At 42.5% G+C, this 25099-nt stretch overlaps 3 protein-coding genes across 5 annotated transcripts; all 3 read right to left on the bottom strand.

Annotated features, from left to right (window-relative positions):
* On the bottom strand, nucleotides 1-5855 carry map6b (microtubule-associated protein 6b; the record flags this gene model as incomplete). The annotated part of the gene is made up of 3 exons (XM_079166518.1): nucleotides 1-1188; nucleotides 3778-3991; nucleotides 5122-5855. The coding sequence occupies 3 exons, from the start codon at nucleotides 5853-5855 to the stop codon at nucleotides 979-981; spliced, it is 1158 nt and encodes a 385-aa protein (XP_079022644.1). The 3' UTR covers nucleotides 1-978.
* Nucleotides 5856-6551: 696 nt separating this feature from the next.
* On the bottom strand, nucleotides 6552-10505 carry thap12b (THAP domain containing 12b). The gene is made up of 5 exons (XM_079166568.1): nucleotides 10229-10505; nucleotides 9597-9717; nucleotides 9388-9495; nucleotides 9257-9293; nucleotides 6552-9144 (listed from the first exon to the last, which is right to left on the bottom strand). Exons 1-5 carry the CDS (start codon nucleotides 10315-10317, stop codon nucleotides 7070-7072), a joined length of 2430 nt encoding a protein of 809 aa, XP_079022694.1. The 5' UTR covers nucleotides 10318-10505; the 3' UTR covers nucleotides 6552-7069.
* Nucleotides 10506-11950: 1445 nt separating this feature from the next.
* On the bottom strand, nucleotides 11951-23186 carry dyrk1ab (dual-specificity tyrosine-(Y)-phosphorylation regulated kinase 1A, b). 3 transcript variants are annotated; one of them, XM_079166566.1, is made up of 12 exons: nucleotides 22797-23186; nucleotides 22375-22453; nucleotides 18763-18959; nucleotides 18354-18446; nucleotides 18053-18241; nucleotides 17728-17875; nucleotides 17341-17627; nucleotides 17027-17173; nucleotides 16581-16721; nucleotides 16148-16451; nucleotides 15920-16044; nucleotides 11951-15586 (listed from the first exon to the last, which is right to left on the bottom strand). In XM_079166566.1, the coding sequence occupies exons 3-12, from the start codon at nucleotides 18880-18882 to the stop codon at nucleotides 14999-15001; spliced, it is 2142 nt and encodes a 713-aa protein (XP_079022692.1). In that variant the 5' UTR covers nucleotides 18883-18959; nucleotides 22375-22453; nucleotides 22797-23186; the 3' UTR covers nucleotides 11951-14998. The 3 variants fall into 3 exon arrangements, with proteins under 3 accessions (XP_079022692.1, XP_079022691.1, XP_079022693.1); XM_079166565.1 differs by having other exon boundaries at nucleotides 22375-23186; XM_079166567.1 differs by lacking the exons at nucleotides 22375-22453; nucleotides 22797-23186 and adding an exon at nucleotides 21570-21630.
* Between the last annotated feature and the right edge of the window lie 1913 nt (nucleotides 23187-25099).

Genomic DNA, 25099 nt, shown 5'->3' with positions numbered 1-25099 from the left:
TAGAGTACAACGTCACAAAATACTGAGTCATCATAAAAACTCCAGTATGCCCATTAAATCGAAGGAGTGGATCTTCATTTAGATTGCAAGAAACATGTTTGTGGGTGAAACCATTTTGCTGGTGTGTTTAGTTTACAGCTTTAACAGCCACTAGACTATGATTTTACTGAGTGGATGCACTTTTGTTTCTATGGAGTGGCCAGGATCTATTACTACACATGCATTATATTTGAAAAGGTCTTGCCCCTATATACTTAACTTTAAAGGCTCAATTTACAAGCTAAAATGTGACTGTGACATAAAGTCTGCTAAAATGTTGCTACTCAACCGAAAACGGGGTCCTGCATGCAAGCTGTAGCAATTATATTACAGTTCATTTGGTTTCTTAGCAACCAAACTGATAAAACCAGATATCACCCAGAACAACGAAATGAAAACCAGGACCATACAGCGGAGGCACTGCAACGAGGAAACGCAACTATAAAACAGATTTTGTACTTTCACAAAACCTTGTGTGTGATACAGTCTGAGAGAAAAAGCATCCCTTTGACATGTTATACAATCATTATATTTATCTCAATCGTCATTCAGAGAAAGGTAAAAATGTCCTTTCATACACACGTACACGTGTACTGATGGCTCTTTTTTATAGTTCAATGTCAAACAGAACTCATATAAATAATGTGCAAATGATGTGCTCAACAATATAAAGCGGTTCTGTGCAGCGAAAAACAAGGAATCACACACTTTCACACATTTACATACACACACACACGCTCACACACGCTCACGCACACACATTTTAAAGTGAAATTATTTGCTTTACTCTAAAAGCTTAACACCAGTGCCCATTCGAAAGGTGAACAATGACAGGACAGCAAAAACAACAGGTAGGGAAATAAACCAAACGGAAGAAATTTGCCTAATTCGTCAAGTCGCCTTTGATCACACAGATAACAGTGTAGGGATGAACTGCTTTTACTGCTTCGCTTCAGCCAGTCTATTGCTGATCTCTTTGCTCTTCTTTGTGACAACTCCATCTGGGTTGGCCTCTGGGGCGACCAAGGACGGCTTCTTCTTGGCTGACTGGGAACTAGCAATCTGCTTCTCTTTTGATTTTTTCACCATTTTCCCTGTTGTTGTTGTTGGTGTCTTTTTTGGTTTGGTGCGAGACACTGGTTTATCCACCTGAAACAGAAGAGAGGTGAAAGTCCTGAGAGTAAAGACGAAAATAGTCAATTCAACTTAAACCGATGTTAAGGCAATAGTTTGATATTTCGGGAAATTCACTTAATCGCTCTGTTGCCAAGAGTTAGATGATAAAATCTAGGCTTTTCTCATGTCTGTCCATTCAATAAGAAGCTACAGCCAGCAGCCAATAACTTAGTTTGGTAAAAAAAAATGGAAATGGGGAAACAGCTAGCTCGGTTCAATCCAAAGGTTATGAGTGTATTATGTGCTGGACTATTTCTTGGGGCAATGACGTCTCGGAGTCTTCCCATGACAGCGAGACGGGTAGAAGAGAGCAGCATCGATCTTCTCATCTAACTCCTGGTTAGAAAGCAAATAAGCGCATTTCCCAAAATGTCAAAACTATTCCTTAAATCGATTGCTTGAATAATGGAGAATCTAAATGATGTCAAAGTCATATTGTAGCATGCAATACGTACCTTTTGTACCCCGGTACTTAATATAAATACAGGCAAATGACACCAGATGGTAGAGGCGATGTTTGCATTATGTGGTTAGTGCAATGAGGATAAAGGAAAAAAGAACAGCACAAAAGGTGTATTTGTGCTTTTCCTTTTATAAAACAGTAGGCCGTGCAGTTTTCCATTTAAGTTTTAAAGAAACCATAACATACAATGCTAATGGTTTGTATTAGCATATGATGTTAGTTTTACGCCTTAAAGAAAGAATATTTTGTTAACATTCAACCATTCATAGTGGTGGCAAAACCCTGACGTTTGAGAAGCAGGCGTGTGACCGGAGGATCGCTGGTTCAAATTCCCATACCAACTGGGAAAATTGAGCAAGGCACTTAGCTTCTCTCTGCTCTTGTCGAGTTGCCACAAGAATAAAAGACTCACGGATTAAGCTCCCAGATCAATTTGTATAAATGAGTTGGTGGACAGCAAAAAAGTTGCATGCTCAACTTTTGCTGAATAAATAAAACTTAAAAACGTGTAAGAGATGACAAATGTTTGTAAAAGGCTTTTTTTTTTTTCTCCTGACAGTTATAATGAAGGGCTCTGTTTGTGAACGAAAAGGATCTGGTGCACAGGTGCCACAGACACATCAACGTGGAATACAGTATGTTATCGGGTGTGGTAGGGGAACGAGTCCTTCATGGCCAAAAAACTCTTAAAATGCACTCTGCACCATGGTGCTTTTAACATGACATTTACTCATTTTCAGCACACATTCTTGATGCTGTGGACCTTGAAGAATAAAGTTAGATCTTCATGGCTGCATCATACTGAACTGCAAACTACAATGCCAATCAGACAGCAAAAGCCAAAAAGGATGACATCATCTGCAAACAAGTGTTGCCAATGCTTGATACAACTTGCCATTGTCACACACCCTGCTGTGCCTCTCTTCCCTCTTGTGTGCAGTAAAACCGCCAATTGTGTCTGTTAGTTTCCAAATGTGAAAACTAAAATACCATTTTGCCTGAGGAAAATTTGCACCATACATTGTCACCAAAATAGAGCCATAAACAGCAAAGATCTGTTTAAATGTACTAATTTAATGGGATGACATGTTTGTCTTATTGGCCTCCACTGATGCAATAAATCCATCTCTTTTGTTTTGATTCTCATCTGACTTGGAAAATATCATCTCAGCTACTTTGTTTCTTCCATTTATCAATGAATCCACCCTCTTTCATAAACCTCCTTATTTTCATAAAGCCTGGTGGGCGGTGCGGGCTGAGAGGTGGGGCAAACAGTGAAGATGTGGCGCGATAGTTTTTGCAGAGTTGCGTCTGGCAGCTGCGTGATACGTGTGACTGTGGCTCGTACTGACCAAGGCGCATACTGAGCGTGTACGTGTGTGTCCAGTATGTACAATTGCCTCTGATCAATTTGAGGTCAGCCTCCATGCCTTCTAGAAGAAACAGTGAACACACCTGACTACAGCAGATTTAGAACAGAGCTGCTCTCAGTCTCTGAGACGTCCTACGAGAATGAGAGAGGGAGTGGCCATATGAACACACTACTACAGACACATTTTTAACCAATTGTCGTCTGAACTGTCGATAACATGCACCAAGATACCACTCTATGTCACTTGCTGCTGTAATACAAACATCGGATACTATGAAAATGTCAAACTGATGCAATACATGTGTTTGGTGTCGTTTGTTTTGTTCAAAAATCACAAACTGGCTATTTAAACTTTTCACTGGCTGATTTATATGTATGATGGAGTAATATAACAATAAAAACTACTTATTTTTTTATCTAAAATGTCTTAAAATTGAAATGTGAAGCTGTTTTGTTTGTGTATAATAAGTCTGAGAGCTAATCATCTGCCATCGGGCCACAGAGTGACATTTAAGTAGCAGTGCTTCCAGTGAGCAAGAACTCATGTTCAAAAGAAAGTCAAACTTAATCCCAAAGTACTAAAGCATTTGGTATAGCAGGGCTTACAAAGTTTTAGACATGACTACAATTCAGTAGACTTAGAGGAAACTCTTAGAATAGTAAATGGCACTCGTATTTTACAGACCTAAACCAACATCAGTGGGTCTGTGTGTGGGCATGCTCTCACCTTGGCAGCTTCCTTGCCAGGCTGACTGTACAGGCTGCGTATCCTCCTGCGGTCTATCAGCTTGTTGTCAGCGGGGTGAGCCTTCACCTGCTCCCCCTTGTATGTGGCGCTGTAGCTGGTTTCCCGACTGGTCTCCTCCACTGGGGGTTTGTACTGAGATGCAGCTTTAATGGCCTTCACCGGTTTCACATCCTTATATGCCTTGAACTCAGTCCTACAAACAGTGGGGGGGGGGGAAAGCAAGCAGAGAGGTTTCTACGGCCGCAATGTATGATTACTTATTATTAATTAATTTGACAATGAGTTTCCAGATTAACGGATATCTTTGGGCTTTTTGGCCAGTTATCGAAACGTTTTCAAAAAAGCACGTACAACCAGACAATAAGTGCTGGACAGAAAAAAACATGTCCGCACACTAGATAACGCTCACATGAACATTTAATTGTTTACCACTAGTGACGATTCGAGCGTCTAGCTCTGAGCCCACTGTCTGAAGAACTAGAAAAATATGCACGATTGGCAATTTTAGACAGGAAACAGGGTTTAATCAACTCATAAGAAAATCTAGTTCAAAGATGAACAAGGGTTTTATGTCATCTCTAACGTCATCTCTAACGTTTCTTTGTTTATGTTTGATTTATGTGTCTGTGTTCTTCTTCTTCTATGCAACTGCCACTTATTAACCACGCATGTCATTAACTATGTAATCAGATTAAGTTTAGTTGTGTTGCTCACATAGTAACTCTGCTTTAATAACTATAATACATTGGTCAGTTTGAGCTCATTTCAAATAATCCTTTGGAATAAGTTTCTCCTAACAAATTGAAGGCACTGGTGTATGTTAACTTCAATAAATCTGTGGGGCAGACTGAAGCCATCAAGGCTCGTTTGCTGGCACGCATCATGCATCCCTAAATCAATCCAGAGGCAGCCTGCAGAAACCACGTTAAGACACATGATTACATTCAGACCCTTTTACTGGCTCTTCTCATTCATGGGCTACTGCATTGATTCGGTAGTACTCTTAGGGGGGATAGAGCAGGAACAAATCAATGATGCAACCTTTGTCTGTGGTGGTATCAGTTTGCTTTGGAAATCGCTGGAGATTGCAACAAGAGACCATGCAATACCAAATAAACCTAAGTGCTTTATCACTGGATAGCAGTGTGGCATGCAGCAGCTGCCTCTGTGGGTTAGTTGTGATAATGTCAGAAATGTTGTGTACTGTGCAGCACTGTTGAAAGCCGAAAGAAAACGTCTTTAGAAAGGCACAAGCAAAAAGGCATTTATTCCAATGCTCTGAGAATAAACACCCCTCACACTACATGGTCACCGCAGACTTACCTATAGCTGCTAGAAGTCGACTTGATCTGTCTGTTCAGAGCGTCTGCAGCTGCTCTGCCTTTCCTCTGCTCGGCGCTCACGTCTGCGGGCACCTGATCTTCCGTCTTCTCAGCCGTCTGTCTCTCTGCTGACTTTTCCCTCTTCACGCTTCTCTTGGCCGGCTCCTTTGACTCTTTCTCCTGCGTTTTCTCCTCGATCTCGCACTTCTCCACGCCGCTCTCGGCCTCGGCGGCCGCATGATCCAGTTTAGCGGTCCCTGCGCTCCGCTCCGGCCCACCGGAGGTCGCGATGGCGGGGCTGGGTTTGGGTATCCAAGGGTGGTCGTGCTTCTTCGGTAAAGGCCAGGGCTTGTAATCCTTCTGGTACTGAGTTTTGGTATTGAACGGGGCCTCCGAGCGTTGGAACTCATCTCGGGGCTTGCAGCTGGGCTCGGGGCGCACTTTCCACGCCTTGAAGTCTTGGCGCATGACGGACGCTGCAGAGCCATCTTTGCCCGCTGCGGCACCCGTCGCGGGCGGTGCCTTCCCGGTCTCATGCTCGTCGGGATGGGGCTGGGTTTCTATGGCAATGCCTCCGGCCCTCTTCTGTCTCGGCTGCGGGTGATGGGGAAGATGCTGCACGCCGGCCACGTCCGAATATTTGGTGAAAACCAAAGGCACCGCGATGTCCGCTTTGTCCAGCTCCGTCCAAAAGCGGTTGACGCAGCAAGCACGCGTGATGCACGGCCATGCCATGATGATGATAAAAAAACTATGAGGCTGGCGAGAAATAGATGCGCAGGAGAAAAAAAGCTCTAGATGGGGGATAAACGTGTAAATAAACGTCCTACTCACGTCTCGAAGACTTGCAAATGCTCGGTCACTCCCCCTGTAGCCTCAGCTTCTGTCCAGTCAGGGTGATCCCTCCTTATTTATATAGATATGCTCTTACCGATCTTCACCCAACGCTTCCTTCGCTCTCCTCCTGCAGCCTGGTTGTTCTTACAGAAGTTTGAACGGACTTTGGAGTGTTTTGCACGTTGCTGTCTGGTTGCGCATCAAAGCGACCCCACCCACATTTGTGTGATGCTTCCGAGATGCCCGGGGTCTGAGTTTGCACGGTGAACTCTCACCTGAGCTCGTCACCAACACGTCTGGCCAGCAGAGAGGGAGGAGACACGTTTAACCACATGGGCTGCCATGTCAGGAAATGCCAACTTCAAACTACAGAGGATGTACCAGCAGCCTGTTGTTCCACCTCGAGGAAATGGCCGATTACTATAAAAAATATATATAAAGGTTTACTTTATTAAATATCAAACTGCAGGGTTTTGCCTTTATGCTTCAGGCAGTAAGTAGATGGACCCAAACATGATGTATGAATATAACTGAGGAAAGAGGAAACATGTACATGAAGCGGACTCAAAGTGCCTTCATTTTGATTTCTAGGCATTCTTTTTTTATTGAACCAAACAGAAAACACATTGTGGAAGTTGTGTATAAAATGTAAACGACTACTTTGTGTAAAAGCAAAGCAGAAAGAGAGTCTTCCAATTGAGCATGCTGATGTTGGTGTAACTGCTCCCTCTTGTGCTCTTCCTGCCTCATAGTCAGTGGAAAGGCATAGATGTGCTGTGTATCAACAAAGCAACTTGTGAATTAAAAGCACATAATACAGAAAAGCCGACAGTAAATGAGCCGTTTATGGCAGTTTTGCTTACTTATTTACAAATTATTTTTTTACTACGTACAATAAGAACACGGGTCATTTCTTTTTTTCTGTGAAACATCAGGACTGAACAAATGGTATCGATCACGTCTTAACAAAAGCATTAAAATCATTAGTTCTCATATCCATGAACATACATCAAAACGAGCGACCAAAATGAGGATGTGTTTATGACTGACAGCATATCCGTTTCCTTCACTTTTGTCCCAAACAGCTGAGCGAGCTCGGTGTTTGTGTCAAATCATTTCGTCGCAGCTTCTTCCTCAGCCACTTCCCCAGCTTCAGCCATTTCCTCAGCCACTTCCCCAGCATCAGCCACTTCCTCAGGCACTTCCCCAGCATCAGCCACTTCCTCAGCCACTTCCCCAGCATCAGCCACGTCCCCAGCCTCAGCCACTTCCCCAGCTTCAGCCTCAGGATCGTCCTCCGAATAGAGTCTGCAATATTTGTCTACCATCACATCCAAGTCATGTTTGACATGAGTGTTAACGTTCAGCATCGCCAGACTTTTGTTCCACTGCTTAGCGGGCACGCTGTCGAGATAAGCCTGCAGCCGGTCGCTCGCTTTGTCGCTCGCTTTGTCGCTGGCTTTGTCGGTGGCTTTGTCGGTGGCTTTGTCGCTCGCTTTGTCCTCTAGTTTCAGCACCGGCAAGGCGAAAAGCACCTTGAGGAAAGAGTTCACGTTGGGAAAGAACTTGACGTCTGGCAGCTGAAGGGTTTCGTAGATGGTGGTGGGCAGGCGCACCTCTTTGCCCCGGTGCTTCCACTTGATTCTCCAGCAGTGGAGCTCTGCAGGAAGCGTGTCCGGGCTGGGGAGGTCGTTGCGGTACACGTCGGCGTAGTTCTCCTCGGTGGTGTTGAACTTCATTTGCCCCATGACGGCTGGGACCAGCGACAGGCACTTGAGAGCTTTGAGGTTGGTCTCGGAGAACATGTCCTCCACCTCCTGCATGATGCCGTGGATAACGGGGACGGTCACATACTCCTTGAAATACGCCTCCGCTTGGATTTCACCCACATCGGCCGCACGCTGTTTCCTTAGAAACAACCTCGGCACCTTCACGGGAATCTCCATGACGTTGGCCACGCTCACCGCCTCCTCGTACCAGAACTCGTGGTAGACATCGATGTTATCGTTGACTTCGTTCAGAGAATGGAGGACAGCGGTGAGGCTGTTGGCGGCAAAAAACACATCGAGTGTTTCCCCTTGCAGATTCCTCCCGAAGGCTCTGGTGAATGTGAGGACATTCTTTAAGATGACGACGGTGACGATGATCTCAAAGTCGGACAGAGTTTCCGTGACTGAATACGCATTCGCTGCAACAGTGTCGGCAAACTTCCCCTCATCATTGTCCCGAATGCCGTCCATGCACAGCAGCAGGGGCGGCAGCATATCCAGCAGCACATCGAAGACGTTGTGCTGCTCGGTCCATGCTGAGCCGCAGGCTTGTTTCAGCGAAGCTGCTTTCTCTTCGTTCTTCTGGTAGTGAGTAGAGACCGCTTTTTCAAGTTCCTCCTGTGTGAACGGGGTTCTGAAGAAAGCGCCAATCCTTCTCAGAGTCTCCATGACCACCTGGACATTGGGAAAAGGCAGACTGTTGGCCAGGTGGACGTTCAGCGCCATGTGAGAGCAAGGCATGTGCAACGCCAGAGGGTACTTCTCCATCAGTAACACCGCCACCGCTTTCATCTTGGTGGTAGACGTCCCGGTGGCCTTGTGGGCCTGCCCACGGCAGTCCTCCATGCTGAGCCCCCAGCGGTCGGTCAGCTGGGCCTCCAGCCTCTCCACCAGCGCCGTCTCATCGCCATCAAAAGACATGAAGTCCAGAAACTCTTCTCTGAGGACGTTGTGCTGATTCACAAAGTGCAAAAACAAAGGCAGGTGCTTCTCGTTGGCAAATTCAACAAGGTCCCCCGTCACTAGGGAGAAGAAGCGGCTCTCTCTCACCTCCATCAGCATCTCCTCTCTCACCGTGTTCTCGCAGATGTCCAGCAGCTGGTTCTGCTGGGTTGCAGAGACGTATTCCGTGTTCACAGCCGTCGCCTGAAATCTCTTTTTCAGAGCTTCGTCACCAGCGTTCATGCGGTAATCGAGAAGGGCCTGGAAGTTGTTCGACATGTATTCAGCTTCAGATGCTTTGCCGGCCGCTAACGGGATACTCTGCTTCCCTAACATGACCACGACCTCAAACAGCGACCGCAGGTATTCACGACACTCCTTTTCCTCTGTGGACAGTTGAGGCTCATCCTCGGTGGTGCTTGTGCTGTCCTCAACTGCATCTTTTTTGGAAGCAAGCTGTTCAATAGAAGACGCCACTGGGGGGGGGGAAAGAAACAAACAATAGAAGGACGCAGATTTCAGCGAATACTGAATAAAATGAACATTATTTAACTTTACTGGCAACAAATAAGTTCCACATTGACTTACATCTCCTTTCTTTAATCTTCCTCAGATCTTCTTCAGTCTGAAATGACAAACTTATGTTAATTTACAAATCTCTGACTACCACGGTTAATCTGTGCATTTAAAACAACAGAACTAATGAATCTTGTTCTTACAAGTTCTTTAATCCGCTTGCGATGTCTGGTATGGGGATTTTTTAGATGGCTTGTCAGATCAAATATGGTTGGAATGGCTGTATCCTTCAACACAGTCCTGTAGGGGCTCTGAAAGGCAACACACTCAAGTAAGTCATTTTCTGGGACACTTTTGAGAAACAGGTGGAAACACGCTGGCAGGCACTTTAGAATTGTGTTTAGATACTCACTGTTTTGCACACCATCAATGGGTCAAAGTGTTTGGCACATAATCTGTAGTGCTTGTTCAACTGGTCCGATGTTTTCGCTTCGAGGTCTGCTCTGCGGCAGTTCTCTACCCAGATTCTGCATCTAAAAAAAAGACAAAAACGGTAATGAACTGAGACAGTAGCTGTGTTTGTATACACTTCTTCTAACAACTTCTAGAATGTTCATTTGGGATAAGTGCATTCAATATGACAACATGCATACTAAACTTGTTGATTGTGGTGTTGACAGACAGCTAAAAAAAACGTTTTGCCACAACTCAGAATGTAAAGAAATTAAATGATTTGTGTGCAGTTTGCATGTTGTGGCCTCAAGTTACTCCTGAGTCACTTAACGTTACACAGCATCAATATGTACCTCTAAGTATCAGTGAACATGGTGGTTTTCTGTAAAACGTGTTAACATGAACCGTGCATAGATATTGTAAAGTTGAGACGTCAACATGAAAAACATATTGAGGCACTGCGTTGGTTAGTCGCTCATCACGTTAACTTTGCACAAGTTATGATTTCTCAGTCATTGTAACTATGAAAGCGCACAATGCTACCGGTTGTTACATTCATATTTAGGGGTAACGTTAGAGATGACGTCTTACCTCTCTGGGTCGCGTGGAAACCGAAAAAAAGCCAAATCGGACTGTGTGCTCTTCCGTGTACAGTTTGGGGCCGCGCAAAAATTCGGCATGCTTCAAGCTAGGTAGTTAGCTTAGCTAACTTAGCTGACTACTATCATCTGCTAACTTTAGAGCTTTCTTTTAGGGACTCGCGTGGAGTCTAACGCAAACGGAGAAGAAATATGACCCCAAATAGTGTCCGACAGGGGTTTCCATAAACAACTATCACTCGGCTTTGACTAGATTCACGATCACAACAGTCACAAAGGTTCAATTTGGAGCAGATAGTTTTGCAAGACGATGTCCCGCCCACAAGGCCCCTGATTGGCCATAGCAAAAGTCTGGGATAAAGCTATTGGTTTCTATCGACCAATTAAAAGACGACTTCATCCTTGAATATTATGACAGCTCTTACTGGCGCACTGCTGCCTTCCACTGGGTGGCTCAGGCCACTACAACACAGGAGCTAACGTTAGCTAAAGACAGGAGCTAACGTTAGCTAGCTAAAGGGTAACGTTAGGCCCATCGTTCATTGTCCTGTATTCAGCCTACCAGCTATGGTGCGACGGCCGGTGTCGATGCAGGCAATTTAACTGACCGTGTAGAGTGGAAACAGATAGCTAGCTATTCTAGAATAAATATAAATTAATTCAGCAATTAATATATTAACGTTAGCAATCGGTAGCTATGTATTAGCGTTTACCAATACCATTGATACCACTTACTCATTTCCTCCCAGTTGGTCTTAGCTGTCTACTTAGCGAGCTTAATGATGTAGCTAGATTGCCTCTAAATCTCCACAGTAAATATCAAGAACGTATACGAATCTGTTTAAAATATAAATAGATATGGCTAACTAAATTATAAAATGATATGTATTTCCGTATTTGAACGCGGCTCGTTGGTCTAGGGGTATGATTCTCGCTTAGGGTGCGAGAGGTCCCGGGTTCAAATCCCGGACGAGCCCTCGGTCCCTTTTTATTAAGAAACATAACATTTTTATTACCGAGGATCACATCACTATCGACACGCCCAAAATCTAAAAACACGGTAAATAATCCAATAGTCAACGTCCCAAAATTACATGACTGCATAATTGGAAAACGGTGTGTTGCTTGTTTTCACTATTTTCTTCGACATTACGTTCAAATCCCGGACGAGCCCTCGGTCCCTTTTTATTAAGAAACATAACATTTTTATTACCGAGGATCACATCACTATCGACACGCCCAAAATCTAAAAACACGGTAAATAATCCAATAGTCAACGTCCCAAAATTACATGACTGCATAATTGGAAAACGGTGTGTTGCTTGTTTTCACTATTTTCTTCGACATTACGTTGCAATACGACCCAACGTTTGGCAAAGTATTAGTGGTCCATCGCATAAAATGCTTTTGGGCTCGTCCGGGATTTGAACCCGGGACCTCTCGCACCCGAAGCGAGAATCATACCCCTAGACCAACGAGCCAGAACGTCATACTAGGGCATCTGTTCTTTTATAAAATCCATAAACGATAAGTGGGCTGTCATTTTTATTATAGCATCTTTGTGATAGTGTATTTTTTGGGCAAGAAGATTTCCATGAATTTCCAAGAAGAGCGAGCTCTTCTTGGAAATCAGCTTATGCACTTGGAGAACAATAAAGACACACAGAGGAATTCAATTAACTTCTTTTTATATATCATACATAAGACTGTCTTAATATAATACAAAGGGCATTGTCATAAACACAGCAAAGTCTTGACTAGATCTTACAATCTGTGGATACATGGACTTATCCTTTCCCCCATGCTGTTCAATTCTATAGTGCATGTTGCATGTACAAAAAATGTGAAAAAATGTGAAATCAAAAATGACAAGGATAAATCCAAATTAAATAAGAGGATTTCAACTTCTGTTGGGTGTTCAGATATGTCGACAAGTATACGTGTTTGTGTATAACCCACAAACTGACCAGGCTTATGAAAGATGGAACCTTATTTTCAACCATGTGCTTCTCATATAACCAAAAAGTAAGGTTTGTGATGTACATGCACTTACAATATACCCTGTGAAAATTATTAAGGTTTGAAGATCTAGCTTTCCCTGTTTGATTCAAACCCTACCTCATAGTGTTGTCCTGATGTAGTCAAGTACCTTTGCCAAAAGGCAAGGTTTTGCCACTAAGAAAACAGGAGTTCCTGCCCACTGAATGGTCACCAAATTGACAAACATAATCAACATACCAGCAGGAGCAAGGTAGTGAGTTCTATACTTCCTTTATTAAAAAAATATAAATATATACATAAATTCTATTTCAACTATTAAAAAGGGGCTGCATTTCATGACAACTGCTCTAAATAAGAGGTCAATCAGCATGATCTGAAATAGGCGCACACTTACGAGTCACTGCAGTCAATTTTTTTTCTTTTTCAGTCTTTATTTTTGGAATGTTTAGTACCAGTATGAGAGCCAGTAATAAAACCACTGGCAATTTCTAAATGTCTCAAATTCTGCGGGGTATGAAAAAATGATTGCAAATTTGCAATTAACCTTGACATCCAGATAAAACCCCAATCTCAATATAGGTAGCTTTACATTTGTGTTTGTGGAAATACCAAGCACGGTGTCTTATGATGGTTTCTCCTTTAAAATGGCAACAGCATGACCTGTGGCCTGCCCTTAAATTTGAATGGTGGCTGTGGGCAGGTTTTTCTGTTTAATTTCAAAGCTGGTAAAATGAGCAACAGAAGAAAGAAAGCACTTCAAAATCCCTGATATAAAAAAAAAAAGAAAAAAGGATCTGGTTATTGACTAATGTTTTGAGGACATGTCTGCCGAGGCCGAGCATGTGATTGTGGGCTTACGGACACCCTTTCCCTTTGAATAGGACAACAATCATGGGGGATCTGCCCTACCAAATCAGAGAAATACCATTCAACACAAACTGATTTGCCACAATTATCCTTACCCTGCCAAAGACGATGACGTTAAGTCATGCTTCACAGCAGAAACTAGCCAAGTTGACCAAATGATGTATGAAAGGCAGCAAAACCCTTTGAAATAGTATGATGGGGGCAAAAGAAAAACGACGACACAGAAATAGAACGCATTAGTCTCCTTTTTTTTTTTTCTTTTTTTTTTTTAAACCATCAGCTTCTATCTTGCTACTCCGGAGCCTGCAGAGTAACTACCAAATTTTCTAAACATACCAAAGTTTTTAAAAGACTCCCAAAATAATCTACCAATTAATATGGAAACAGTTTTGGTAAAACGTTGCAAACAAATCTGGCCAGAATACACGATAGCCAACGGTCTCAACAACGGTCTCCAGTTTTGCTAAAGTAATATATTGCAGCTGTTTGTATTGACGTTAAAATAAGATCTTGATAAACTTTGCGTCAAAGTGGTGAACTGCTACATTATTGGTTACAGACACCTATATGCTATAAAACAACTGCTTTGGTATAAAAACATATCCAAAGGGAAAATAAATTCTTGTAAAATTCACAGCATAATTTGAGGAGAAAAAAGGCAGTCACTTAACTCGTTTTTTTTCTTCAGTTTCCATGTTTTGGATGGAGAGACTTGTGCAGGTGGTTCTGATGAGGAACTACATGCAAAAGGGAAAAATAACAAAACATAAAAGGGTAGACTCTGGAATAGATAGTTCTTTCCACTGCAAAATCCTTAACCAGTGAATAAGATTTTCAAGGAAGTAATGTTTAGGAGGTTGTTGTGTACAATAAGACCCTGTTATGTGGGGCCCTGCTGAAGAAGAAATCTTTGTCGAGAAAGGCCTCAAATTACCATTCTTATTTACCTTTTCTAAGTTGTTTTTAATTTCCTTAAAGAATTAAGGGCTGTCTAGAGAGAAAAATAGAGAAAAGCCATCTTAATTCAAATGATAATGTCCAGCTCCATCCCATCCCAAGTCCATGAGTCATAAGGCCAAAGGGTTATCTAGAACCAGCCGCTGACTGTCTTCCTTTACCGGGGCTGGATCCTTTCGTCTCCGGCGCCCATCGCTGCTCTCATCTGTGCCGGGGCCTACGGGGGCCTCTAGGCCTGAGGGGTGGTGCTCCCCCCTCTCTCTCCTTTGACCCAGTTGGTGTCAGTATCCACCCGCGGGGTCTCCTCTCTCCGCCCGGGCCAGCACACGCTATAGGGACTCCACTGCTATGTGCTCCCCTTTAACAGAGTTACACAATACCGACCAACAACAAGAAATATCACCGCAAACACTTCCCCCTCATTGTCAAGCTACAGGATTTACAAGCAGCTTTTTACGAGAAATTTCACTTAAAAAAGGGCAAAATAATTAAGAACCAGTGGAACAATAATGTCAGGCAGTCCACAGTTTGAACCGAAAGAGGACGCCAAGCATTTCATCACCAACAGCTACCTGCAAAACAGCTTCAAACTTTGCTCTGAAATGCTCCTTAGAAGATTTTTGCCACATAATACCATATGGTGATTACTTGGTGGTTACATGAAACTGGTGAAATGGCAAGATGGATGTCTCAATCTCACTATGGTTATTCCGCAGTATTATTTTGTGCCTAATGATTGCAAAAGAAAAAAAAGAAAAAAAGAAATCGGATGAAAATTACATATATACTTTTTAACAAAGCTTTTTCTCTGTAGTAGCGGTTCAGTGATATCTCCCTTCTGACGTGAGCAGCTTTTGTTCTCAACACACCTTGTAGTAAAAAACACCACCTTAAAAATGACGCACAGGGGGGAACACACAGCCAAATGTCAGTGCAGTCACGAGCTGGCCATAGAACTCTGCTGCACACACACTCCAGTCATTGGAGACTCCTCCCGGTCCATGCCCTGCCTCATGCCCAGGTGGCCCTCCGCTAGGTAGTGGGCGGGCCCCGTGTTCGTGCCCATGGAGAATGCGGGGTGCGCCGCCATGCCCGTCTCCTGCCGTGGGTTCGAGAAGGCACCTAGCCCCATGCTCAGCCCACCGTTCTGACCAAAGTCAAGGGCTCCGGCGGGCAAATGGCGGAGCTGGTAGGCCTGGTTGCCATGGTTCCCAGTGGAAGAGGACGATGTAGAGGAAGAGGAGGCAGAGGAAGACAGGGAGGTCATGGACAGGTGGCCGTGAACCACCTCCATGGAGTCCTGTGTTGAGGAGCTGTGTGTCGGGGAGGTGTAGTGGCGTGGGCGTGGTCGTGTTGCCATCATCTGCCCGTGGTGGTGATGAGCATGTGAGTGGGGATGCAGGGCCTTAGGGTGCTGAGGGGGGACATGGAAGGTGGTCTCCTGGACTGGGTGAGTCTCTCCAGTGACCGACTCTGGTCCAACACCACCTCCCCACACCAGCGGGGGTGGGTAAGGCTGTCTTGCCTGAACAAAGTCAAAAAGATAACAAGAGTCAGTTGTTGAATATGGCAATTTCATTTTGTTAACTCTGTCTTGTATCAGGATCACACCATCAGCAAGTCAAGTATTACATTATTATAGTATGAGCCTCTTTGAATTGTTCTGAAAATATCTTTATTAGGAAAGCTTAAAATAAAAACGGGGCGGCCTCCACGCACATGCTAGATGAGCAAAGATTTACTCCGATTTTGGAAATAAACAAGAATAATATCACACTCAAATGATAATTTACCACCGTCACACTAGCTCCCCTCAGTATCAGGTGAACATACAGATGGTTTCGGGCTTCTCACTGACCTGTGGGCAGAGGCTGTCGCCGTCGATGGTAGGCAAGGCCGCGCCAAAGTGTCCTCCACTGTGCAAGTGGTGATGGGTCGGGTCTGACCTGGCTCTGCCACTGGTACTTGTCCCAGATGATCCTCCTAAGGGTTAAACAAAAGTGTCACAACAACTGATGCAAACAATTTCTTTCACTATTTTACGTGACGGACAGCCGAGCAGCAGGGTTCTCAGGTAGACAGTTACCTGAACTAGAGGAGGTGCTGGAGGTGGTTCCTGAAGACTGGGACTGCTCTAACGCGGGGCTCGTGGACACGCTGCTGCTCGTATTGGTCCCCTCGTCCGCAGTCTTCTTGAAGAAGCTGTGCTGCAGGGCATAGTAGGGCTGGATGCGGCTCTTAGGGTCATAGTCCAACATCCGGAGGATCAGGTCCTTGAACTTCAAGTAGTCGGCAACAGCGTGGCCAGACTCCCCCGCCCGCCGGCCACCTGGACCCCCTGTCTCCACACCCAGGATGGAGTGGAGCTTCCGAGAGGCTGGAGGCTTATACTGTTTAAAGGCAGAGGACACAAAGATTAACAGATTTACTCAGCTATGGCGGCTGTACATCATCACTCAAGTTCAATTTTTTTCAGTCAGTGTACCTGCAGCAATAAAAACAAAAAGAAATGAGCTCACCCTTTTGCCATCTTTGGTCTTCTTAACACTCCATGTACCATCTGAAAGCTTCTCAAAGAACTTCCTGGCTTTTGGGGCTAGGTCCATTATGTGATTCGGTGGGATACCAAGAACCTCGACTATCTTGTTCATCTGGTCCACCTGGGGAACAAGTTATTGATCAAGTTACTGTAACAGTTACACTGGACATCTACAACACTGATTAGAATCAATACCCAGTAAGTGTGAATTTAAATGTCATCAAATGTTATCTTTAGCTGACTTAACTGTCAGAACATTTAGGCAAATGGCCACGATTACTGGAAACAACTATTTGAAGACTTGACAGCTAAGTGCTGTGTGATGTGGTTTAGGCTTTATCTTTGGGGCCTAAATGACATTCGTAAGCTACACATCAGGGGGAAGAACTACAACACGGCACAAAACAGTATTTCAACTTCTTATACCTCATTAGCTCCGCTAAAGAGAGGTTCTCCAGTGTGCATCTCTACCAAGATGCAACCCAAGGACCACATGTCGATGGCCAGGTCATAGGGCATTCCCAGCAGCACCTCTGGGGAACGGTAGAAGCGACTCTGGATATATTGGTATATCTACAAAAAGAAAGCACGGACAGTCAGACTTCCTGCTCGTAATCTCTGAATGACATTTTCATTACAGCCAACGTCTCAAAGCAACAACCATCGCACACTTCTCAGAGACATTCTTGCATACATTCATTTTATTGCTGATAAGAAGAAAAAAAACTGCAGCTAGATACCCTTTGTCCCAGTTGGCATGAGCTGCCAAAGTCCACTATTTTGATGGCACTCCTCTTGGGGTTACAGAGGAGAATGTTTTCAGGCTTCAGGTCACAGTGGATGATGCTGAGCTCAGGCGTGGCCAGGAAGAGCAGCGCCGTGCATAGCTGCTGGGCAAACTTCCGGGTGAGGTTGAGTGAGACGCCGCGGAAGTTGGTATTTCGGAGTAGGTCGTACAGGTTATAGGAAAGCATCTCAAACACGAGGCAGAGGTGGTTCCGGAACATGAAGTGACGCTTCAGGTGAACTGAAGAAAAAACCCAAATCGCCCCCATGTTAGTCAAATACAAGAAAGGCCTTTTAAATGTCTTTTATACGTCTCATCAGAGCTCAGGCGAGTGGATTACCGATGTAGTATTTCATCTCGGTGTCATGTTTGTTCATGAGCTCTAGGAGGCGCACTTCAATCTGGGCTTGATTGAGGAAAGCTTTCTTGTTCTTGATGATCTTAATGGCAACCCATTCCTGCTCAGCACGGTCGTACGCTTTCACAACCTGAAGATGCCGACAAGAGCACATTTTAAAGATATATGTTATTTATAGAGAGGACAATTAAGCCATCATTTGTTTCACCAAGTTCAAGACAATTGTCTCTGTCACATGCTCAAACTAAGAATATATGTGTGTGTGTGTGTGTGTGTGTGTGTGTGTGTGTGTTTTATAATTAAGCACCTGTCCAAATGATCCTTTTCCTATCAAGGAATCAATCTCATAGCGGTCCATCCACTTCTCCCCATTCTTGACGATGTAGTCATAGTTATCATCGTCATAGCCATCATTGAAGACTTTCCTCTCTTTTTTGTGACTGGAGTCTTCACCCTGACCCTGTTGGTGCCGTCGCTTCTTTTTTGCATAATACACCTATAAATTAAACAAGTAAACAATTCTCATGATCACATTTGAAGACTTGAATTTTCAGCATTTTGCAAGTCTTTACAATGTAACATACAGAAGAAGAAACAACAAAACAAACCTCATTGATGTGTTTGTATGTTTTGATAAGGTCAATGGAGAGCTTCCTCAGGGGAGCTGAAGTTGGGTCACGAAAGCACTGGGGCATGTGCCTCTGAAGTATCAGATGGGAAAGTCACAACATTTCAGAAACAAACAATATGCACAGTACATTTCTAAGTAGCAGGGCTTATTCAAATTGCTTATGGAAAAAATCTTAGAGGCCATTTATTAAAATGTATAAAAATATATATTGCACAATTTTAAATTGGCTAGACTGAAAGAACATGTGCAAGCAGCTACTCTGCCTGGTGACAGCAGCACAGAGGGAAGTATACTTTCATATCACATTGAGTATTGCCATTCTTGTAACACTAGACATGAAGACGAACAGAAGTAAGAGAGCTAGGGGTAGGGCAGGGTTAGTGTACCTGATTGGCAGTGAGCTGTGGTGTCTGGTCGCTGTACGGTAAGACCGTAACAGATTGGTCAGTGCTTGGCTGGTGGCGGTCACTGTACTGCTGGTGCGTATGGGGCATTGGAGCAGCCATCTGAAGACCAGCAGTGTGTAAAGAAAAAGAGGGCGCAAGCCGGACGGACGAAGGTTTGCATGCTGAAGTCTCTCCTCCTAGAAGACATGAACACTGCTATGAGCTGCACATTACCTTAATTCAACATTAAATGTAACAAAACACACAAAGGGAGGAAAAAGGCTAATGATCTTAATGTAAAACGGCAGCATTTCCTCCTCCATACATATAACGGCCTAAAAATAAAACTGATAAAGATATTTGCTTCTTATTGTACAGATTTAATATTAAAGTGCATTATTATTATAATATATATATATGTGTGTGAATGCAAAAATGCAAAGTATGCATTTGTAATATTTACATGTATGTCGAAATGATCAAGCTCACACTATAACAGACAAAATGATCATAAGATGTTGAGAACAATAAAAAAGGATTAATTTATTGCTAAGAGAAATCTCAGATAAATACTAAGTTTCTTTTGTTAAACATGTAAGGTCAGAAAAATGCATCAAAGGATAACATACAATAAATTATAGCAGTAATATATCAACCTTTGTGAAGAAAAAGGAGCAAAAGAGCAGGTTTAACAGTGAAAAGGGGTGAAAATAAAGCATCTCCACACTACACAGTGAATCATCCTTCATTTTAAGCCAGAAGGAATCAAAAAAATATCAAATAGCATGTGCAGCTATCAGCATCTCTCACCAGACAACACAATTCACCAGTGCTACACAGTAACCACTATTCAGAATCCCAGCAACAGCACCTAATTAGCATAGCCTATCACCACAGAGATACAGCGTGATTTGGCAAGCCCATCAATGCACAGACCAATCACAACGCAGTATGCAAATAGCCTACTTTTGTTGCCAGGGCAGAGCTGCTCCCATTTTCCAATGAGAAAACAAGAAATAAACAAGAAATAAAATTGAACTTTGGCACACTTAGACGCTGCTTTCAACACAAGAGCCTGACAGCAAAATAGCTGCACAGCCCAAAACCTGCACTCCATCTGAGAGCATTAGAAAGCTGACCCAGCTCTGGAAAAGGAAAATATACACATCCACTGACGGAAATAAGAGGAACTGTAGGGTGGTAGAGCACAGTCAAAGCCTGTATTTAAAAAAAAGAAAAAGAAATATATATATATATATATATTTTATGTACTATACGTTTATCTGTCTGTAATATATAAATAAATAAATATATATATATATTTTATTTTATTATTATAAAATAAAATAAACTTTTAAAAATAAGATCTTGTGTTGCAAGGATGGTACAAGTTATACTTTTAAAGTAAAACTAATTTTGTTTAGTTAGATATCCAATATTCTTTAGTTTTATCTTTTTATAGACAAATGTATTTAAAGCACTAAAATGATAGGACTGATATGTCATGACGAGTGAGTCTATTTTCATGCTTGTTCAGCTGAGACCTGAAAACAATCATTTGGAGCTCTGTCATTAAATGTAAAGTTAAACTGCATTAAATTGATATTTAAATGCTGCATTGACCAATGCTAATAATGACTAAACATTGTTTGATTTGTTCCCACTAAAGAATGTCCTAAAATGTCTACATCTGGTTGTCTGATTCAAAACAGCCAAATAACTAAAAGAGAAGATCTTAGGTGCACCAATTCCCACCAAAGGGTTAAGGCTTAATATATAGCATGTACAATGTAATGTCAAATGTCATATCATCCTGGGAGAAGAGTCCAGCAGCAAACCACTACAAAGAATACAAACTGATCATCATTGTGCATCTTCGGTGGGGATTTAACTTTATAGTGGTTCAACTTTTGTTGAGAAGGGACAGAGGACCCCTGGAGAATAGAGGACACCCCAAAACTTTGAAAAGTGTGCTCGGGGTAAATGGTGGAACTTTTGGGGATTTTTAAAAATAATTATGAAATTCTGCTGCTTGTAGATCAACTGTCAAAAGCAGTTAATGCCGAAGACAGTGACATTTTTATAACACAAAAGATCTGAAGCTCCTATGAAACTGTTAAAAGAGGAATAGTTCACTCAGAGTGGCATGGAGTACAATTAACCAAACAAATGAGGATTAATATTGTTGTGGTTCTCCTCTTTACATGCCTATAGTTAATATACCTTTGTAATTATAGTGGATTTTATGACATGAAATATACTTAAAAAAAATATGGAGCCCAACTTAAGTTACTGTGCGAACGTCATAATATAGTACTGTATGTTGCTGTATCATTACAATTAACAAATAACTGAAAAGGTTTGGTTTTAGCTCATTTAACAAACAGAATGCCTGATATCAGACTAACTGTGGAGTGAATTTGGCTTTTTTAATATCACTAACCCTAATGGGAAAAAAAATCCAAGCTGTATTTGACAATAAAGCCATTTTGCACGCGCACTTGTAGCTCTTTACTCTCTCCAAAACGTTTGATTATTCTTCATTTTCAGTACTGACATATGAACAGTTCCTCTCCTGGCTCCACTCACCACGGCATCAACGGGCCTATTTAGGTGTAAATATAACGACAGCTAGCATGCTATTAGTAGCTGTATCACAAGTGATAGCTGAAGACCTCTGTAACGAGCCTGTGTGTCATCTTCTCACGCCCAACCGATACGATCCAAAAGATGAATCAAATGCAACCCGTCCAGAACAATTAAACGCCTAACGTCCGTGCACGAAGACGGTGCAACTCTGTACTTACAGATGATGGGGTAGATCTCGTCATGGTTGGAATTTAGAAAGCATATTCAGTGTTAATTCGCGTCCTCTCTTCCTACATATTGTTCGTGTATGCCTCCCAATTCCAAACGCATTCACGCTCACGATACCGTTAGCGGTCTAACTAGCTAACGCTGTCGTCGTTATAACGTTACCGTGAAAACTGCGGGACAAGCGAGCACATCCCTCACCAATCCAACGTTAACGTTAGCTAGTGACGCTGCTGGGCCCACTCAGCTGGTTCGTCAACAAGCCGTTAACCATTAGCCAGGTTAGCAGAATGAGCTATCAGGCGTTAGCCAGGTTAACGTTAGCTAGGTGAGCAACTCTAAAACACAAACTACACCTAACGTTGATATTTACACAAAAAGACATTGCATCCGCGGTAAATCAGACAGGGCTGTTAGCTAACACAACAGCTGAAATGGTACCTTGCAATGACAGTGGGTTATATCGCAGGGTGAACGTTAGCTGTACCGTTCGATTCGTCCGTTGGACCCTCTAACTGACAACAAGCCACAGAACTCTTCTGGATTCCGATTTAAATTAGTCCGTTGACCTACTGACTGGACTAGAATGTTAACGCTGGCTTCACCGCCACAAAATGTAAGCTAGCCGCCATACCATAAGCTACTATTCTCAACTTCACTGTCGCGTCCATCATTGTTAACCATTCACGTTACATATATATATATATATTTATATATATACACAACAGCAAAAAGGCTAACGTGACATTTTAAACTGATGAAGGCTAGGGTTAAACGTAAGATTTAACAAATGCTCACCTCTGATGGCACGATCTTCATTTAAAGTCCAATAACCTGTATGATGAGGAAACTTATCCAGCTTGAGATTCTCCCCTCCCTGCACGGTTAGCGATGTTAACGTTAAATACAATCCGCGTCCTCTGATCGGCAAAACTCTAGAATAATTCGCCAGCCAGATTTAAATCGCTTTTCATATCCCAAGCTTTGGTGAACAACATTGGAGATCGAAGCAACTTTGACTAACAGCTGATGACTAGCAACATGCTAACGTTAACTAGCACGCATAACTCACTAGCTAACCTTAGCGAACTGGCTAGCTAGTTGACAAAATGAAGCTAACATTAGCTACCTGCCCTGGCTAGCTGTAGCTTCTTTGGCTAGCCTCGAGCTAACGATTCTAGCTACCGCTAAATAAACGTTATGCCAAATTCCGATTTTACCGTGTCTTTGCAAATTTTGCGTCGGTCACTTCGATGGTTACGACAGTACAGTTAAATCCAGAGTGTTTCAAACATGAAACAGAAACCGTGTCCTCTGATAATTTTGGTTAAGAATTTTGTGTCAATTTTCACAAAATGGCGCGCGGTCCAAACCTGCGCAGTGAACCGGCCCGGTGGACCAGAGACACGGACAACTGAGTTAGTGCGGCGCCGCCTAATTATTTCAGCTATGTTAAAACGTCGGCCTCTTGATCTTCTTAATCCGGTCCACTAGACGCATTTCGATATCCAAAAACGTCAAATATATATCCACTGGCAGCATTATTCCGGCGGGAAGGGAGAACATTTGAAAAGACTGAGCTGGGAAAAAAAACCCTCCTGACAAAATGGCGATGCTCTAGCTTGTTGCCATGGCAACTGTCAATCAAAAAATTAAGTCCCCGGATGTACCAATGACGAATAAAATCTAACTGGCCTGAGTTACAGGACACACATAAGTCTTGTGGTCTCCCTGTGTGTCTTGTTAACCGTGTCTGGCCTGTTGCTACCGTCCAGAAGAGATGTGTATTGACAGACTGAGTTTATTTCTACAAAATGAAACTACCGTAGCCTTTTATGATTGTTGCCTTATTATGCCTTACTTCTCTCACACTTAGTCAGTCTGTGTGTTCTCCTATTTTCTTTCTGTAGCGTTGTTGATTTAGAAAAATAACATAGCTCCATTATTGATAATATTAATCATCTTTTCACTTGTATTGTTATATATATATAATTTTTTTGTAAAACAGCTGTATTTCCTCTTGTACTTTACAGTCTTTTTAAAATAAAATTCCCTCTTTGTGCATCCACAGACAGTGTTACCCGGCTGAACTGCAGTGGAACAAAAGTAATAAATGTAACAAAACAGGGAGTTTTATACTAAAAAAGCACAATAACTTTGGAAGGTATCCACTATGCGTGTGTACATCTGAAGCCTTTGATAAACCTCAGATACACTTTGGAATATATTTTTGCAAAGACAGAGATATACTTGCTTATTTTGTCCAGGAGGGGATCTGTTAATGGCCAGAATGGACAAGAATGATAACAGCAAGACCATCGTGTTTCAAAAAAACATATGGACATTTAAGACCTATACATTAAAAATAGTGAACCCATCCTTTAATAGCCTTGACACATCTTAATTCTGAAGATGTGCTAAAAGTGTTAAAACTTTAACCAATGTTTATCCCAGATTAGTTTGTTACCTGTAATAAATTCATTATATGTGAGGTTTAGAGCTAAAAGCACAGAATAACCGTTAAAGGTTAAACGTTTAACCAGTTGGCTATACCTAGAATTACAAAAAAAAGATGTCAGTGCAGCAGAATAAATAAGGATGCTTTAATTATAATGAGTGAAAATGAATTTTATTAGGGCAGCTTCTCTGCTGCAGGCCTGCATTTCTCTCAAATTGATAGCTATTTATCACAAGCATTCTTCACATAAACTTCGTTGCTTCCCCAAAACACTTGTTATTCCATGTGAGACTGTCATGACAGTTAACTACTGCACAGCAATTATTTTCATGTATCCTCCAGGCACAAGAGATATCTGTGATCTGAGTGAAATTGTCAACTTATGACATCTGCTGGCTGTGTGCAAACCCCATAGGGTTTTTTGTGTAGCTACCATTCGAACCAAAGGGGGCAACATGATGACTTTCCGTCCCCACAGCAGTAACATAGGACTGTCTGCCGAATGGGGACACTGACAGACAGATAAAGGAATGGACATAGCTGCTTCCCACGCTTTAATAACATTTTAAGACTGTATTTATTTACTCAAGAAGTGGAGTTGTCATATGTAGTTTTGGTTTTATTCCTGCTATTGTTTGAAAGAGCTGTCCAACCTGATTTATTTGTAATCAAAGGATGTATGTTGCTTTATTGATGAAATATAATATATAAAAACGCTGTCTTACCAAAAGTTTTGTCCAGCATTTTGGAACAATTAAAAGACTTGTGCACGAGGACTTGAGGGGCCGTCCTGGTTCATACATTGCAAGCATGTCAGACAAATAGGCCGATGCAAAACCATGAAGTGCATTAAAGACAAGTTCAATAATTCTAGAATCAATACGAAAACTGACAAGCAACCATTGTGAGGACTTTAAAAATAGGTGTCTTGTGTTCTCTCCTTCTGGTCCTATCAGTAATCAGGCAGCAGAGTTCAGAATCAATTCTAACTGATTTATGACTTTTTTTGTACAGACCAGATAGGAGAGCATTGGCCTGCTCTATATTAAAGCTTGCATTAGGTTC

The sequence above is a fragment of the Pholis gunnellus genome (assembly GCF_910591455.1).
Source record: "Pholis gunnellus genome assembly, chromosome: 9".
NCBI classification, from domain to species: domain Eukaryota; kingdom Metazoa; phylum Chordata; class Actinopteri; order Perciformes; family Pholidae; genus Pholis; species Pholis gunnellus.
Note: the sequence above shows the minus strand (reverse complement) of the source record. Positions and strands in the feature narration are given on the sequence as shown.